This window comes from Rhinopithecus bieti, unplaced genomic scaffold (assembly GCF_001698545.2).
Source record: "Rhinopithecus bieti isolate Rb0 unplaced genomic scaffold, ASM169854v2 scaffold_22042, whole genome shotgun sequence".
NCBI lineage: Eukaryota > Metazoa > Chordata > Mammalia > Primates > Cercopithecidae > Rhinopithecus > Rhinopithecus bieti.
The window spans coordinates 145,202-163,624 of NW_016810459.1; the positions used below are offsets into that span (position 1 = coordinate 145,202).

The 18,423-nt window shown below is 41.7% G+C and overlaps 1 protein-coding gene across 1 annotated transcript in view; it reads left to right on the forward strand.

Annotated features, from left to right (window-relative positions):
- Nucleotides 1–18,423, forward strand: part of UBE2R2 (ubiquitin conjugating enzyme E2 R2) — a 62,883-nt gene that overhangs the window by 25,815 nt on the left and 18,645 nt on the right. The window contains exons 2-3 of the mRNA XM_017892091.1: nucleotides 2,652–2,738; nucleotides 17,776–17,873. Of these exons, the coding sequence (XP_017747580.1) occupies nucleotides 2,652–2,738; nucleotides 17,776–17,873 (185 nt within the window). The remainder of the gene's footprint in view (nucleotides 1–2,651; nucleotides 2,739–17,775; nucleotides 17,874–18,423) is intronic.

The following is an 18,423-nucleotide window of genomic DNA, read 5'->3' on the forward strand; positions in this document are numbered from 1 at the left end:
GTCTTCCCCCTCCCACACCCACCCCCTTTATTTTCTTTTCTTTTTTTTTTTTGAGACAGGGTCTTCCTCTGTAGCCCAGCCCTGAGTGCAGTGGTATGATCATAGCCCACTGCAGCCCCAACCTCCTGGGCTCAAGTGATCCTCCCACCTCGGCCTCTTATGTAGCTGGGACCACAGATTCACCACCGTACCCGACTGATTTTTAAATTTTTTGTAGAGATAGGGTCTCGCCACCTTGCCTAGGCTTGTCTGAAATTCTGGGCTCAAGGGATCCACCTGCCTCAGCCTTCCAAAGTGTTGGGATTACAGGCATGAGCCACCACTTTATGTAGATTTTTAAAAATAATTTATCTCATTATTGATATTCAGTTATGGGTGAGATACCATTCTCATGCTTTCCTTTAAGTTATTTAGCCATGATTTTCTTTAGTCCTTTGAAATGTTTAAAGGTTTAAAGATAAGCTTATTTAGTCTTTGCCTAGTAACTTTAATACTTAGGTTTCCAGTTTCTATTGATTGTTTTTTTTTTTGTCCTGTTGTATGGACCATACTTTTGTTTTACTTCATACCTTGTAATATTTTACTGAAAACTAGAAATTTAAATAATATACAGTGACACCTGCAGAAATCCAATTCTCCTCTTCCCCAGGGTTTTTGTTGTTACCATTGCTGCTGCTGTTGTAATTACTGTTGACTTGCTTAGTGACTTATCTTACCTAATTATATAATGTGGTATTATTTGTTATGTGTGGCCAGTGAATTCTCCACTCAGCTTAGTGGTCAGGTAATGATTGAACAGAGATTTCCTTGATTTTCTAGAACCAGTTACTGGAATTTGTGGAGAGGCTCTGCATATGTGTCATTGCATGCCTTCAACTTAATTCAGACAGGCAGTTGCAAACTCTTTACTTTCTGGTTGCATACATTCTCAGGGTAAGCCAGAGGTATAAAGTTAGGGCCTTCTTAGGGCTTTCCTGAGCATGCACATAGCACTGGGCATGTGCATAGCCCTAAACATTGTCATGGTCTTATAGACTCACAATAATTTGTCAGAGCTTTTCAGAACCATACGGACAACTCTTAGCCCAGCCCAGCTTTTCCTTTAAGTTTTTTTGGGTAGTCTGTTTTGTATTTTCCACTGCCTTAGGTACCTTTAAGGTTAAATAGTTGCCTGCCATTGTTTTCAACAAAGCTACCAGGGAAAACATTTTCACATTGGCCAAGCTCCAAATCCGATCACATGTAGACAGCCTTGCAAGTGGAGTTTTCTAGGGAACCACTAGAAAGGTCAACTAATGACAATTCTCTGGGAGTAAGGCTTTGGCGAAATGCCAGGCCATTCTATCCTCTCCAGGGCCTGTCAGCTTCCTTGGTTTTTACTTTGAATGTGTTTTAAGGCTGCTGCACAGCTAGAGTATAGGAGATTGGATTAGGGTAAGTTAAAACCACGTAGCTTGATGTTCTTACTGAATGTCAGCCATTTTCTTTAAATATCTACTCCTTGAATTGTTGCAAGCCTCTGGTTATTTTTTGGAATTCTGAAAATGTTGATGCTTACAATTTTTGGCAATTTTCCCATTGCTTTTATGGAAGAGAGAACTTGTCAGGTTTTCTGGATTTCTTCATACTTAAAATATGGGGATACTGCAAAGGACATTCACTGCAGCAGGATTTATAACAGCAAAGGTGTGAGAAACAACCCAAATGCCCAAAATAAGGAAATAGTTTTATAAAATGGTTCATCTAGGTATACATTTGATGGAGTGTAATGCAGATACTATCAGTCACCCATGCAGAGAGAATATTTCATGATGTAAAAAAAATGTTTACAATGTGATATAGGTGAAAAAAGCAGAATACAAAATACAGTATGTTGAAGTTTTTAAAAATAAGTTTTGTAAGGGAAATCAGCAGTGTCAGCATTTATTATTTCTGGGTGATAGAATGACAGTTAAATTATGTGAGTAAAAAGAAAAACACCATTGTTCCATATTGTGTACCCTAAAATTAGATTATTTTGTTATAAAAATAAAATATATTTGTACAGAGTATTGTTTTTCACTCGTGAGCTAAGTTAAAACTGTATTTATATATGTGTATGTGAGTGAGTGTGTGAGTTTTGGTGACTTAAAATAGCCTTTTATAGGGGCCGGGCGCGGTGGCTCACGCCTGTAATCCAGGCACTTTGGGAGGCTGAGGCAGGTAGATCACGAGGTCAAGAGATTGAGACCATCCTGGCCAACATGGTGAAACCCGTCTCTACTAAAAATGCAAAAATTACCTGGGCGTGGTGGCGTACGCCTGTAGTCCCAGCTACTCAGGAGGCTGAGGCAGGAGAATCGCTTGAACCCGGGAGGCAGAGGTTGCAGTGAGCTGAGGTCACGTCACTGCACTCTAGCCTGGCAACAGAGTGAGACTCCGTCTGGGAAAAAAAAAAAAAGATAACCTTTTATAAATATTTGAAGGGGTGCTGTAAGAACATACTGATGACCCTGGCACTGGGGATAACAAAGTATGTCTGAACTACTTTAATCTCAAGAGTTTACTCTGTGAAAGGAGCTTTGTTTCTGTGGGGTATAGTAGGGTGAATTATTAGGCAGATGAATAAGTTATAGTCTCATTTATCAGCATTTCATTTTTTTTCTTTTCAGGCACATATTAAATTTCCTATTGACTACCCCTATTCACCACCTACCTTCAGATTCTTGACCAAAATGTGGCACCCCAACATTTATGAGGTAAGAGACATCCATCATAAATTTCTCTGAAGATTTTTTTTTTTTTAAGTGAGTACTTTAAAATAGCCTGTCTGGACTGGATTAAGAAAATGTGGCACATATACACCATAGAATGCTATGCAGCCATAAAAAAGGATGAGTTTGTATCCTTTGTAGGGACATGGATGCAGCTGGAAACCATCATTCTCAGCAAACTATCGCAAGAACAGAAAACCAAACACCGCATGTTCTCACTCATAGGTGGGAACTGAACAATGAGATCACTTGGACTCGGGAAGGGAACATCACACACCGGGGCCTATCATGGGGAGGGGAGAGGGGGGAAGGATTGCATTGGGAGTTATACCTGATGTAAATGACGAGTTGATGGGTGCTGACGAGTTGATGGGTGCAGCACACCAACATGGCACAAGTATACATATGTAACAAACCTGCACATTATGCACATGTACCCTAGAACTTAAAGTATAATAATAATAAAAAAAAATTTTTTTTTAAATAAAATAGCCTGTCTGTCCCAGCACACTTTGATAGTTTGGCTGTTGTAGCCATAGAGAAATATTAATGATTTTGCACTTCAGTTAACAGTTTCTGGATTAATTATTTAACATTAGTGTAGTTTTAAAATACCTTGTGTATATTCCAGTTAAGGATTTGGACTTTAGACTTTTGCTGCTCATTGCTAGAGTTATAATACACGTGTTTAACACATTCATTTAAAAAAGTTAGTAGATAATGTCATATACATTTATTTGTATGCCTATCCTCTAACTTCACAGCAGGGGTCACCTGTTCCTATGATAAGAGATTCAGCTTTTGGTGGGGGGAGCAGGATTTATCCCATTACATTTGGACTGACCTCATTTTAGGAATTGCTGCTGAACATTTGAGAGCCTCTTTTGGAATAAATTCAATGTGAGGTTCTTCTACTAGACAAGTGCACATGCCTGGGGAAAGCATTTCTAGCTTTTGTTGATGAAACGTACTTAGCTTTGGGCTAATCCATAAGGATACTAAAATAATGCATTCTGTTTCTCAGGATGATATATTAGGGTCCACTAGTTTTTTTCTTTTGAGGCTACTCTTTACTATTCTAGAAGTGTGTGTGTTTTGTTTGTTTGTTTATTTGTTTTTGAGACAGTCTCGCTCTGTAGCTCAGGCTGGAGTGCAGTGGCACAGTCTTGCTCACTGCTACCTCTGCCTCCTGCCTCCCGGTTCAAGCAATTCTCCTGCTTCAGCCTCCCGAGTAGCTGGGATTACAAGCACATGCCACCATGCCCAGCTCATTTTTGTATTTTTAGTAGAGATGGGGTTTCACCATGTTGGCCAAGCTGGTCTTGAACTCCTGACCTCGTGATCCACCCACCTTGGCCTCCCAAAGTTCTGGGATTAAGGCGTGAGCCACTGTGCCCGGCCTACTATTCTATAAGTGTGTTTTTAAATCTCCAAATGTTTTGGGGATTTTGCAGGTATCTTTCTGTTGGGGACTTCCAGTTAAATTCCACTGTGATCTGAAAGCAGACATTGTATGATTTCTATTTTTAAATATTTGTCAAGATGTAGTATATCTTCATGCAAGTTTCATGTGAGCTCAAGAACAACGTGTAATCTGCAGTTACGGGTGTAGTAGTCTATAATGCTCATTATATACACTTGACGAATGGTGTTGCTGAGTTCAGCTATGTCTTTACTTATTTTCTGCCTGCCAGCTCTGTCCATTTCTAGATGGCTTGACGTGGCTGGAGTTGGGCTTTACACTTCTTCCAGGTCATATAGGCTGTGATAAAACTTGGGCAGGTTTGTAGTTAAGTAATTTCTCCTGAGGACAGACCTTGTTAAAAAGAACAGAACATTCTGACTTTTTTTTTTTTTTTTTTTTTTGAGACAGAGTCTTGCTCTGTCTCCCAGTCTGTAGTGCGGTGGAGCAGTCTTGGTTCACTGCAACCTCTGCCTCCTGGGTTCAAGCAATTCTCATGCCTCAGCCTCCTGAGTAGCTGGGAGGCTGGCTAATTTTTGTGGTTTTAGTAGAGATGGGGTTTTGATGTGTTGGCTAGGCTGATCTCAAACTCCTGACCTCAAGTGGTCTGCCTGCCTCGACCTCCCAAAGTTCTGGGATTACAGGTGTGAGCCACCGCACCCAGCCCTGACTTATTTTAAAGTGGTTTCCTTTCCCCTCCTGCTGCCAGAACACAAGGGGTTGTTTGACCTATAGTCACTGTGAAAACCTGGTAGAACTCTAGGAGGTAAAACTCAAAAAAATACAGGGGTACCCACTAACTAAAGGGACTGGAGTTTTTTACTCTGAGGTTTGTCTATACTGGGCCTCTAGCATTTTGTCAATTATATAGTTCAGGTTTTTGTACGCCGGGACTGATGGAATTTTCTCCTCCTGGGTTTCTGCTCTGATAAGTTGTGATTCTCTGTATCTGCCAGTCTCCAACTCCTCACCTCAGCCTCCCAAAGTGCTGAGATTACAGGCGTGAGCCACCACACTCGGCCTGTCACTTCTTTAAAAACAAAACATTTGTGTTTGAAAAATACCTACACATTTATGGGATATGCATGCATTTTATTGTAGAAAAATTCATTATGAATATGGGGGAAAATTGTATTTCATGATCTAATGGTAAATCTCGAAAGAACTAAATAGCCTATGTACTGAAAAAAAAAGTGGAAAGGGGAGTGTAATTGCTTACCTACACTTTGTTCCTGTCAAAGACTCCTTTATCCTATTTTTTTTGTTTGTTTCTTTTTTGAGAGATGTTTGGGAATTAGATAACTGAGATGGCAACAGTATGTATATGGCTTTAAGAGTAATTAACTCTCTGCTGGGTGCGGTGGCTTACGCCTGTAACCCCAGCACTTTGGGAGGCTGAGATAGGAGGATCACGATCAGGAGTTCCAGACCAGCCAGGCCAGTATAGTGAAACCCCGTCTTTACTAAAAATACAAAACTTAGCCAGGCGTGGTGGTGCACGCCTGTAGTGCCAGCTACTCAGGAGGTTTGGGCAGAAAAATTGCTTGAAGGGAGGTGGAGGTTGCAGTGAGCCAAGATCACACCACCACACTCCAGCTTGGGTGACAGAGCGAGACTCCATCTCAAAAAAACAAAAACAAAAGTAGTTAGCTGTCAATTGCAAGACAAAAGCTTGGTCCTTCTCACTTCTCTCTTGCCATCTAATATCTATATATACACTACATAATTGTAAAGGCAAAAACCTTTAATTATTAGATGGGAACATTGTTATGGTCTGGATTTTGGTGTCACCCATGAATGGTATTAGCATCCTTATGAAAGAGGCAAGAGAGAACTGCCTTGCCTCTTCTCCCATAAGGATGCAACAAAACAGGCGCCATCTGTGAAAAGCCCTCAACAGACCAAATGTGCTGGTGGCTTGGTCTTGGACTTCGCAGCCTCCAGAATTGTGAGCAATAAATTTCTGTTGTTAGTATATTACCCAGTCTAAGTTATTTTGCTGTAGCAACCCAAATGTACTAAGAGAGATATCAAAATACTTCTGTGCATACTGAACTCAGTTTGAACTTAGGAAACAATGAATTATTTCTACAGACTCTTTCCTACAAAAGGAAGATAATATTGTTACACAGAACAGTGTATTCACTGTTTATTTATATTGTGTCAAATATTAAACAATATTTAGAAAGCTTATTTCTAAAAAGAAAACTATATATCATTTCGTACCAGTCTGTTCTGTCTGAAAAAGAAAAATTAAGATGTCTTATATAAAAAACAGACTGTGGAAAATGACACAGCTACCGCAGTGTGTTCATTTATATGGAACTCCAAATTCAAGACCCTAGAGTGGGTTCTCCATTTCTTGCCTAAAAGCAATTTAAAGGTGGCCGGGAATAGTGGCTCACCCTGTAATCCCAGCACTTTGGGAGGCCAAGGCAGGTGGATCACTTGGGGTCAGAAGTTCGAGGCCAGTCTGGCCAACATGGTGAAACACTGTCTCTACTAAAAATACAAAAATTAGCCGGGTGTGGTGGTGCACACCTCCAGTCCCAGCTACCCAGGAAGCCAAGACAGGAGAATCGCTTGAATCCAAGAGGTGGAGGTTTCAGTTAGCCGAAATCGCCCCCCCTGCACTCCAGCCTGGGTGACAGAGATTCTCTCTCAAAATAACAAATAAATAAATAAAATAAAAGCAATTTAAAGGTGATGTTAGCTCAGTTTCTGGAGCAAAGGTACTTCCAACATCCACAGGGCCAAAAAAAAGAACTGATGCATGACTAAGATGGCAAAAATCTAAAGCAATTTCAATGCTTGGGATGCTGCTATGAAAAAATGAGACCACTGCAAAACCATATTGCAACGAAAAAGATTACAGAATGGTTTTTTTTTTTTTGTTTTTTGTATTTTGTTTTTTTTTTTTTTTTTTTGAGACGGAGTAGTGCAATGGCATGATCTTGGCTCACTGCATCCTCCACCTCCCAGGTTCAAGCGATTCTCCTGCCTGAGCCTTCCAAGTAACTGGGATTACAGGCTTGTGCCACCACACCTGGCTAATTTTATATTTTTAGTGGGGGGGGAGGGGGGGGTTCACCACATTGGCCAGGCTGGTCTCGAATTCCTGACCTCAGGTGATCCACCTGCCTCAGCCTCCCAAAGTGTTGGGATTGATAAAATTATATAGCCTGGTCAACATGGTGAAACCCCGTCTCTACTAAACATACAAACATCGGCCGGGTGTGGTCATGCGCCTGTAATCCCAGCTACTCAGCAGGATGAGGCAGGAGAATCGGCTTGAACCCAGGAGGCGGAGGTTGCAGTGAGCTGAGATCGAGCTAAGGCCAGGCTCAGTGGCTCATATGCCTGTGATTAATCCCAGCACTTTGTGAGGCCGAGGCAGGCAGATCACAAGGTCAGCAGTTTGAAACCAGCCTGGCCAACATGGTAGAACTCTGTCTCTACTAAAAATACAAAAATTAACCAGGCGTGGTGACGGGTGCCTGTAATCCTAGCTACTCAGGAGGCTGAGGCAAGAGAATTGCTTGAACCCAGTAGGCGGAGGTTGCAGTGAGCTGAGATCGTGCCACTGCACTCCAGCCTGAACAACAGAGCAAGACGCCGTCTTGTGGGGAGGGTGGGGGTAGGGGAAGAAGTGAAAAATCATATTTAGGAAGTAAATTTGATGTTGTCAAAGGAATCACAAGAAACTCTTCTCACGTGATTATTAACCTTCACAGCAGTATGGAAATGGTATCAGAATTGAAATTTTTGAGGGCCAGTGTTGGTATTTGTGGTAATAGAGATCTAGAGACCCCATCTGGCTGAAAATAGTTTTTTATGTCATGTTTTTATTGTTGTTGTTTTGAGATGGAGTCTTGCTCTGTCACCCAGGCTAGAGTGCAATGGCGCGATCTCGGCTCACTGCAACCCCTGCCTCCCGGGTTCAGGCGATTCTCCTGCCTCAGCCTTCTGAGTAGCTGAGATTACAGGTGCCCGCCACCGTGCCTGGCTAATTTTTGTATTTTTAGTAGAGACGGGGTTTTACTATCTTGGCCAGGCTGGTCTCGAACTCCTGACTTCGTGATCCACCTGCCTCTGCCTCCCAAAGTGCTGGGATTACAGGCATGAGCCACTGCACCCGGCTCTTTTGTCATGTTTTTAAAAAGACAGGCGTGGTCAGGTGTGGTGGCTCACGCCTGTAATCCTAGCACTTTGGGAGGCCAAGATAGGCAGATCATTTGAGGCCAGGACTTTAGGACTAGCCTGGCCAACACAGTGAAACCCCACCTCTACTGAAAATAGAAAAAATTAGCTGGGCATGGTGGTGCATACCTGTAATCCCAGTTGCTCGAGAGGCTGAGGCATGAGAATCGCTTGAACCCAGGAGGCGGAGGTTGCAGTGAGCCAAGATCGCACCACTGCACTCCAGCCTGGGCAACAGAGTGAGACTCTGTCTCAAAAATAAAAAAATAAAAAAAAGACAAGTGCTTTGGTCACAGTTTGTTAAATATATGTATAGATAAATTACTGCAGCCCCCAAAAGTTGTAAATAACTGCTGTGTTACATGAGTGAATTTATTTTAAAGTTGTCTTCTCCTTTGAGTTAAAGCTGCAAAACTTTTGTTGTTGTTGGCTGGGCACAGTTTCTTATGCCTATAATCCCAGCATTTGGGGAAGCTGAGGCAGGTTCGCCAAGCATAGTGGCACATGCCTGTAGTCCCAGCTACTTGGAAGGCTGAGGTGAGAGCGTCACTTGAGCCTCGAAGGTTGAGGCTGCAGTGAACTGTGTATATGTATGTGTGTGTGTATATATATTTATATTTTCATCATTACCATGTTTGTGAAATTCATTAGTATCAAGGGAAATCTAAGGAAATTTGATAGGAATTTGTCATCAGTGATTGTACTACACAATCTGTTTCCTTTCTGCTTTGCACTGTGTTTAGTGAGCCTTAATATATATGTTACTGGTTACATTCTGGTCATATTGTTAAAAAGTAGACAAGTAATGAGCACCATATTTTTCACAAACTGTATTACAATGAGAGTTCATATAACACTTTCTTTACTACAGACTTTACAGATACGGCAACACATAGAATTTCACTGTTCCTTAGTACTTAAACATTTTAATAATAGACATTAATTTTAGAGCAGTTTTGGGTTCATTACAAAATTGAGGGGAAAGTTCAGAGAAAAGTTGATGATTATTTTATTAATAGTTACTAGTGTGTTGTAGAACATAGGATGGAGCTTTTTTGAAAAGATAAGTTGCTCTATGGGAATATACATTATAGGCTTATCTTTATGGTACATTAGCCATCATTTAGAACATGTTAGTATTTAGGCCACTAAATTTGTACTTTTTTTTTTTTTTTTTTTTTTTTTTTGGGGCGGAGTCTCGCTCTATCGCCCGGACTGGAGTGCAGTGGCCAGATCTCAGCTCACTGCAAGCTCCGCCTCCCGGGTTTACGCCATTCTCCTGCCTCAGCCTCCCGAGTAGCTGGGACTACAGGCGCCCGCCACCTCGCCCGGCTAGTTTTGTATTTTAGTAGAGACGGGGTTTCACCGTGTTAGCCAGGATGGTCTCGATCTCCTGACCTCGTGATCCGCCCGTCTCGGCCTCCCAAAGTGCTGGGATTACAGGCGTGAGCCACCGCGCCCGGCCAATTTGTACTTTTCAGAGCTGAGCTCTGGTGTGTAAATAACTTGTCACAAGCAGAATTTTATGCATATTTATGTAATTCTTGGATTTACAGATCTTACGCATTTTCTCTTAACATTTTAAGGTATAGGGAAAAGGTTTCCTAAGTATTGACATGCCCAAATTTGGCCATATATCAGAATCATGTGGAGAAGTTATTAAAAAGAACCCTGGAAATTGTTATTTAATTGGATTTGGATGGGGTGTAGGCTAGATAATTCTTCATTTTATCTTTTAGAATCCCCATTCTAGAGTCCAATAACTTCCCCTCCCAAAAAAAGAATTTATTGAGATGAAATTCACATACATAACATTAATCATTTAAAGTAAACAATTGTCAGGGAGATCCCTGGAGCCCAAGAGTTCGAAGTTGCAGTGAGCTATAATCATGCTACTGTAACAGCCTGGGTCACAGAGCAAGACTGTATTGTTCATTTATTCATAAATAAATAATCAAACAATTCAATAGCATTAAGTACGTTCATAATGTTGTACAACTACTATTAATACCTCTGTAGTGGCAAAGCATTTCCATCACTCCAACTTAAAATACACTACATATTAAGTAATTTCTCTCTGTTCCCATATTCCCTTAATCTCTGGCAACCACTAATCTGCTTTCTGTCTCTATAGATTTACATATTCTGGATATTTAGTATAAATAGAGTCATATAGTATGTTTCACTCAGCACAATATTTTGGAGATTCATCCACCTTGTAGTATATATCAGTACTTCATTCCTCTTCATGGCTGAAGAATATTGCATTATGTAGATATACCACAATTTGTTTCTACATTCATCTTTTGATGGACACACATTGGATTATTTTTCCCTTTTGTATATGTGAATAGTGCTGCTCTGAACACGCATGTGCATGTACTTCTTGAGTACCTGTTTTCAGTTCTTTGGGTTACATACCTAGGAGTGCAATTGTGGGGTTAAATGAGAATTCTGTGTTTAATTTTTATTTATGTATTTATATATTAATTTTTTGAGACAGAGTCTCGCTCTGTTGCCCAGGCTGGGGTGCAGTGTCAGGATCTCAGTTCACTGCAACCTCTGCCTCCTGGGTCCAAGCTATTCTCATGCCCCTACCACCCAAGTAGCAGGGATTACAAATGTGCACCACCACACCCAGCTATTTTTTGCATTTTTAGTAGAGACGGGATTTTGTCAGGCTGATCTAGAACTCCTGGCATCAAGTGATTCACGTGCCTTGGCCTCCCAAACTGCTGGGATTACAGGTGTGAGCCACTGCACCCAGCTGACTTTTTCTTTCTTCTTTTTTTAACCCATTTTCCTATTAGTGCTGGGATTACAGGCATGTGATCCACTGTGCCCAGCCATCTTTTAAATGGACTGTCAAACTTTTTTCCCATCGCAGCTGAACTGTTTACATTCCCACCAGCAGTGTGTGTTCCAGTTTCTTTACATCCTTACCAACACTTGTTATTTTCCTTTTTTTAAAAAAAGGCTAGGTGCAGTGGCTCACATCTGTAATTTCAGCACTTTAAAGGTCAAGGCAGGAGGATTGCTTGAGGCTAGGAGTTTGAGGCCAGCCTGAGCAACATAGCAAGATCCCCATCTCTATATTAAGAAAAGTAGGATAAAATATAGCTATCCTAAGTTGGTGTGAAGTGGTAGCTTATTGTGGTTTTGCTTTGCATTACCCACATGGCTTATGTTGAGCATCTTTTCATGTGCTTATTGGCCATTTGTATATCTTCTTTGGAGAAATGTCTGTCCTAGCTCATTTTAATTTTCGTTTATTTTTGGGGAATGGGGTCTTGCTCTGTTCCAGGCTGGAGTGGCCCAATCACGGCTCACTGCAGCCTCAAACTCCTGGGCTCAAGCAGTCCTCCCATGTCAGCCTCCCAAGTAGCTGGGACTACAAGTGTGTGCCACCACACCTGACTAATTAGTAAAATTTTGGGGGGCCAGGTGTGGTGGCTCACACCTGTAATCTCAGCAGTTTGTGTGGCCAAGGTGGAAGGATTGCTTGAGCTCAGGAGTCAAGACAAGCCTGAGTAACAGCGCAACTCCATCTCTATAAAAAAATTTAGGCTGGGCACGGTGGCTCAAGCCTGTAATCCCAGCACTTTGGGAAGCTGAGATGGGCGGATCACGAGGTCAGAAGATCGAGACCATCCTGGCTAACACGGTGAAACCCCGTCTCTACTAAAAAAATACAAAAAACTAGCTGGGCGTGGTGGCGGGTGCCTGTAGTCCCAGCTACTCTGGAGGCTGAGGCAGGAGAATGGTGTAAACCCGGGAGGCGGAGCTTGCAGTGAGCTGAGATCTGGCCACTGCACTCCAGCCTGGGCGACAGAGCGAGACTCCGTCTCCAAAAAAAAAAAAAAAAAAAAAAATTAAAATTATCCACATTTGGTGGCTCTCATCTGTGGTCCCAGCCACTTGGGAGGCTGAAGTGGAAGGATCACTTGAGCCTGGGAGGTAGAGGCTGCAGTGAGCTGAGATTGCACCACTGCACTCCAGGCTGAGAGACAGAGTGAGATCTTGTCTCTTTATGTCACCCAGGCTGGTCTTGAACTCCTGGCCTCAAGGAGTCCTCCCTGCTCAGCCTCCCACAGTGGTGGAATTACAGGCATGAGCCACTGCACCTGGCCTTCCCTATTATTGAAATGGATATCTTTTTGTTACTGAGTTTTAGGAATTCCTTATATATATTAAAGCCTTATCAGATATATGATTTGCAAATGTTTTCTCCCATTCTATAGATTGCCTTTTCACTTTCTTGATAATGTCCTTTAGATGCATAAAAGTTTTCCATTTTAATGAAGTGCAGTTATTTCCAAGTCTTTGATCTGTTTTCAGTTAATTTTTGTATATGACATAAGGTAGGAGTTCAGTTGCATTTTTTTGTTTGTAGAAATCCAGTTGTCCCACCACCATTTATTGAAGAGTCTGTTTTTTTCCCCATTGAATGGACTTGGCATCCTTGTCAAAATCAATTGGCCATCAATGTATTGGATTATTTCTGGACTCTCACTTCTAAATTATGTTCCATTGCCTTATATGTCTGTCATTATGCCAGTACTGAACAACATGGTTGTCTCTGTAGTAATTTTTAAAATTAGGAAGTGTGAATCCTTCAACCTTTTCTTTTTCCAAATTGTTTTGGCTCTTTGGGTCCCTTAAATTGCTGTGTGAATTTTAGGATTACCTTGTCAATAACTGTAAAACGGGAAGTAGGATTTGATAAGGATTGTATTGAATGAATCTGTAAATCAAATTGGGGAATAGAACCATCTTAATATCACAACTCTATGGTTTTTCAGGTCTTTTAAAATTTATTTGAGCACTGTTTTGTAGTTTTCTTTCTTTCTTTCTTTCTTTTTTGAGACCGAGTCTCGCTCTGTTGCCCAGGCTGAAGTGCAGTGGCACGATCTTGGCTCACTGCAAGCTCCGCTTCCCGGGTTCGCGCCATTTTCCTGCCTCAGCCTCCCGAGTAGCTGGGACTACAGGCACCTGCCACCACGCCCGGCTAATTTTTTGTATTTTTAGTAGAGATGGGGTTTCATCGTGTTAGCCAGGATGGTCTTGATCTCCTGACCTGGTGATCTGCCTGCCTCGGTCTTCCAAAGTCCTGGGATTACAGGCGTGAGCCACAGCGCCTGGCAGCTGTGGGTTTTTAATAAATGCCCTTTATCATGTTAAGATAATTCCCATCTAGTTATAGCTTTCTGATTGTTTTTCTCATGAAAGAGTGTTAGATTTTTTTGTTTGTTTGTTTGTTTGTTTTGTTTTGTTTTGTTTTGAGACGGAGTCTCGCTCTGCTGCCCAGGCTGGAGTGCTGTGGCCAGATCTCAGCTCACTGCAAGCTCCGCCTCCTGGGTTCACGCCATTCTCCTGCCTCAGCCTCCCGAGTAGCTGGGACTACAGGTGCCCACCACCTCGCCCGGCTAATTTTTTTGTATTTTTTAGTAGAGATGGGGTTTCACCGTGTTAGCCAGGATGGTCTTGATCTCCTGACCTCGTGATCCGCCTGTCTCGGCCTCCCAAAGTGCTGGGATTATAGGCTTGAGCCACCGCGCTCGGCCAAGAGTGTTAGATTTTGTCAAATCAATTGTCTGTGTCAATTTGGATGCCTATTTTCTAATAATATGTCATTTTGAAATGCAAATCTGTTCAGTTCATTCCACTACTAAGAAGGTTGTGTTTTTTTGTTTGTTTTTTAAATATGTATTATGCTCTGAACCAAGTAACATTCCTTGGTTGCCTAATTTTTTTTTTTTTTTTTGAGACGGAGTCTTGCTCTGTCGCCCAGGCTGGAGTGCAGTGGTGCCATCTCAGCTCACTGCAAGCTCCGCCTTCCATGTTCACGCCATTCTCCTGCCTCAGCCTCCTGAGTAGCTGGGACTACAGGTGCCCGCCACCACGCCCAGCTAATTTTTTTATTTTTAGTAGAGACGGGGTTTCACCGTGTTAGCTAGGGTGGTCTCGATCTCCTGACCTCATGATCTGCCCGCCTCGGCCTCCCAAAGTGCTGGGATTACAGGCGTAAGCCACTGCGCCTGACCCTGTGGCCTAATTTTTGTGCTCTATTCTTCATCAAAACAAGGCTGAGGTAGGTAGAATAATGGTTCCCCCAAAATGTTCACATGCTAATCCCTGGAACCTGTGAATTTTAGGTTCTATGTCAAAGAGAAGTTAAAGTTGTTAATCAGCTGACCTTAAAATAGGGAGATTATTCTGGATTATCCAGGGGAGCCCAATGTAATCACAAGAGTCCTTAATAGTGTAAGAGGGAGGCATAAAATTAGTTAGAGGAGATGTGACTTTGGAAGAAGGGCCCAGAAAAATGAGACATTGACATTGCTTTGAAAATAGAAGAGGGAAGTCCAAGGGAAAAGATTGGCGTTTAGTAGCTAGAAAGAGCAAGGAAAGGGACTTCTCTTAGAGCCTCTAGAAGGGAATGCAGTGCTGTCAACACATTGATTTTAGTCCTGTGAGAGACATGATAGACTTTGACCTACAGAAATGTAAAATTACAAGTTTGTGATGTTTACACCAAGTTTGTGGTATTTTATTATAGTAGCAATAGAAAACAAATACAAGTACCCAAGCAAATTGTATTCTACTATTTATAGTGTTGGCTTATTTTCCAGAAAACTCTTTTTTTTTTTTTTTTTTTTAAGACGGAGTTTCGCTTTTGTTGCCCAGGCTGGAGTGCAATGGCGCAATCTCAGCTCACTGCAACCTCCGCCTCCCGGGTTCAAGTGATTCTCCTGTCTCAGCCACCTGATTACAGGTGCATGCCACCACGCCCGACTAGTTTTTGTATTTTTAGTAGAGACGTAGTTTCATATTGGTCAGGCTGGTCTCGAACTCCTGACCTCAGGTGATTTGTCCACCTCGGCCTCCCAAAGTGCTGGGATTACAGGTGTGAGCCACTACACCCGGCCAGAAAAACTCATTTCTACATTTCCCATAGGTTGTTTAAATTGTTACTGTTAAAGGAAAGCTCATCTCAAAGCTTCCTCAACGACAAATCCTTTTATCTTCCACCCCACCTCCCATGCATTCACTGCCCAAATATACCAAGTTTCTCTTTTCTTTTTTATGTTTTGAGATGGAATTTTGCTCTTGTTGCCCAAACTGGAGTGCGATGGTGCAATCTCTGCTCACCGTAACCTCCGCCTCCCAGGTTCAAGTGATTCGCCTGCCTCAGCCTCCCGAGTAGCTGGGATTACAGGCATGCACCGCCACGCCTGGCTAATTTTGTATTTTTTTGTAGAGATGGGGTTTCTCCATGTTGGTCAGGCTGGTCTTGAACTCCTGATCTCAGGTGATCCACCCGCCTTGGCTTCCCAAAGTGCTGAGATTACAGGTGTGAGCCACCATGCCCGGCTCTCTTCTTTTTATTTATTTATTTTTTTTGAGACAGAGTCTCGCTCTGCCGCCCAGGCTGGGGTGTAGTGGCGCGATCTTGGCTCCCTGCAACCTCTGCCTCCCGGGTTCAAGGGATTCTTCTCCTGCCTCAGCCTCCTGAGTAGCTGGGATTACAGGTGCCACCACGCCCAGCTAATTTTTGTATTTTTAGTAGAGACGGGTTTTTTTCATCATATTGGCCAGGCTGGTCTCGAACTCCTGACCTTGTGATCTGCCCACCTCGGCCTCCCAAAGTGCTGGGATTGCAGGTGTGAGCCACTGTGCGTGGCCTCTCCTTTTTTCTGTAGTAACTTTTTACATGCCTTATGGTATCTAACCATAAGGCAATGTTTTAGAATATAATATTTTGTATTAATTTTATTTTTAAAATGTTTTATATTGATAATGGTTACATATATATTCATATAGTTTCTATGTGTCTAAAGTTGGGTTGTATATGTAAGATTTTTGTACTTTATGTAGTTATACCTCCAGTTTTTTACAAATGTAAATCTTAAGTCATGTGTAGTAACACACCCTAGAGTCCCAGCTATGGGACTACTGAGGTGGGAGGATCACTTGAGGCCAGGAGTTAGTGGCTGCAGTGCACCGTGATTGTGCTTATGCATAATCACTGCATTACAGCCTAGGTAACATAGTGAGACTCCCGTCTCTAAAGACAGAAAGAAATTAAATAAATAAATAAATCTTACCTTCCGTGTTAGGCTAAGTCCCAAGAGATAAGTCACTGTATTTTACCCAACTTTGTCTTTTCTATTGAATTGTGTTCTGTATTGCATATGGTAGGCAATCCCTATGTGTATGAATTAACCTAAATGTACTTGTGGATTAAATTGTATAAATGTATGAAGCAAAATATAATAGCCATAGTGGGAAGTCATTCTAACCATATCTTGAGGATGTTAACATTTGCTGTGAGGCGTATTTTTGGTTTATATAAGCCATGGTTATTGATATAGCATCTATCTGAGTAGATATTAAGCAAGGTTAGATTTTTTTTCTTCCTTTTTATGTACTCTAGGTGCACAGATATATCTGAAAACAAAGGGATATCTATTTGGCTGCTTCTAAGACAACTGAATCTTGATTTATTATGTTTGTCTTTTTTTTTTTTTAAAGATGGAGTCTCATTGTGTTGCCCAGGCTGGAGCACTATCTCGGCTCACTGCAAGCTCCGCCTCCCGGGTTCAAGCGTTTCTCCTGCCTCAGCCTCCCGAGTAGCTGGGATTACAGGCGCATGCCACCACCACACCCGGCTAATTTTTGTTTTTTGGTTTTTTGAGACGGAGTCTCTCCCTCCATTGCCCAGGATGGAGTGCATTGGTGCGATCTTGGCTCACTGCAACCTCACAGGTTCAAGCGATTCTCCTGCCCCAGCCTCATGAGTAGCTGGGGATTACAGGGGTGCATAACCACACCTGGCTAATTTTTGTATTTTTAGTAGAGACGGGGTTTCACCATGTTGGTCAGGCTGGTCTCGAAGTCCTGACCTCGTAATCTGCCCACCTTGGCCTCCCAAAGTGCTGGGATTACAGGTGTGAGCCACCACACCCAGCCAATTTTTGTATTTTTAGTAGAGACGGGTTTCGCCATGCTGGTCTCACACTACTGACTTCAGGTGATCCACCCGCCTTGGCCTCCCGAAGTGCTAGGATTACAGGCGTGAGACACCGCACCCAGGCCCAGTCAATTTTTTATCAGGATTGTACTATAGGAATAGTAAGTCTTCTCACTAGAAAATATACCTTGGAGATTGGTCAAAATAAATATTATATTTAAAAAATGCTTAATTATTATTTGTCTTTGATGTTGAACATAAAAGCAGAATTGTTTTCTCCTTTGATGGAAAAGAGTTTCTAGGAATAAAAGAAACTGTAGAACCAATGTCCCTTTTTGTACATTACTTTTTGAGTATTTACTGAATGTAATGTTTGTGTCTCATAGAATGGAGATGTATGCATTTCGATTCTTCATCCGCCTGTAGATGACCCACAGAGTGGAGAACTGCCTTCTGAAAGGTGGAATCCTACTCAGAATGTGAGGTAAGGTGTTACATAAGGAAGAATCTGGTTTTGGAGTTATTCTTAATCTCCTTATTGTGTTTGCCCCTAGTAAAATAAAATTACGTATTGTCTTTTAACATGTAAAATATCATCTTTCTTATATTCAGTTGTTTTGTCTTCAGCTAGAGCTTTAAGAAATATGTATGCATCATTTTGAGGAGCTGTATTTACTAAAAAATAATATATATGATTCTCATTTCCCTATGTTCACTTAGGAATAGATATTCAAGCCTGAATCCCTACTCTTACCTTATCCTAGTTCTACTTTGGTTCTTTATTACTGTCTAACATTAGTATCATTCATTGGTTGCAGTTAATAAATAATGTTAATTCATTTTTACTAACTGAAGTTCATACCCTTTCTCATTTCCTTAGTTTTTACCTGTCGTCATTTTGCTCCAAAATCTTTCATATGTATAAATATATATGTATATATGTATGTGTATACGTATATGTATTTAAATTTTTTTAGAGATGGGGTCTTACTAAGTTGCCCAGTTGGTCTCAAACTCCTGGCCTCAAGCAGTCC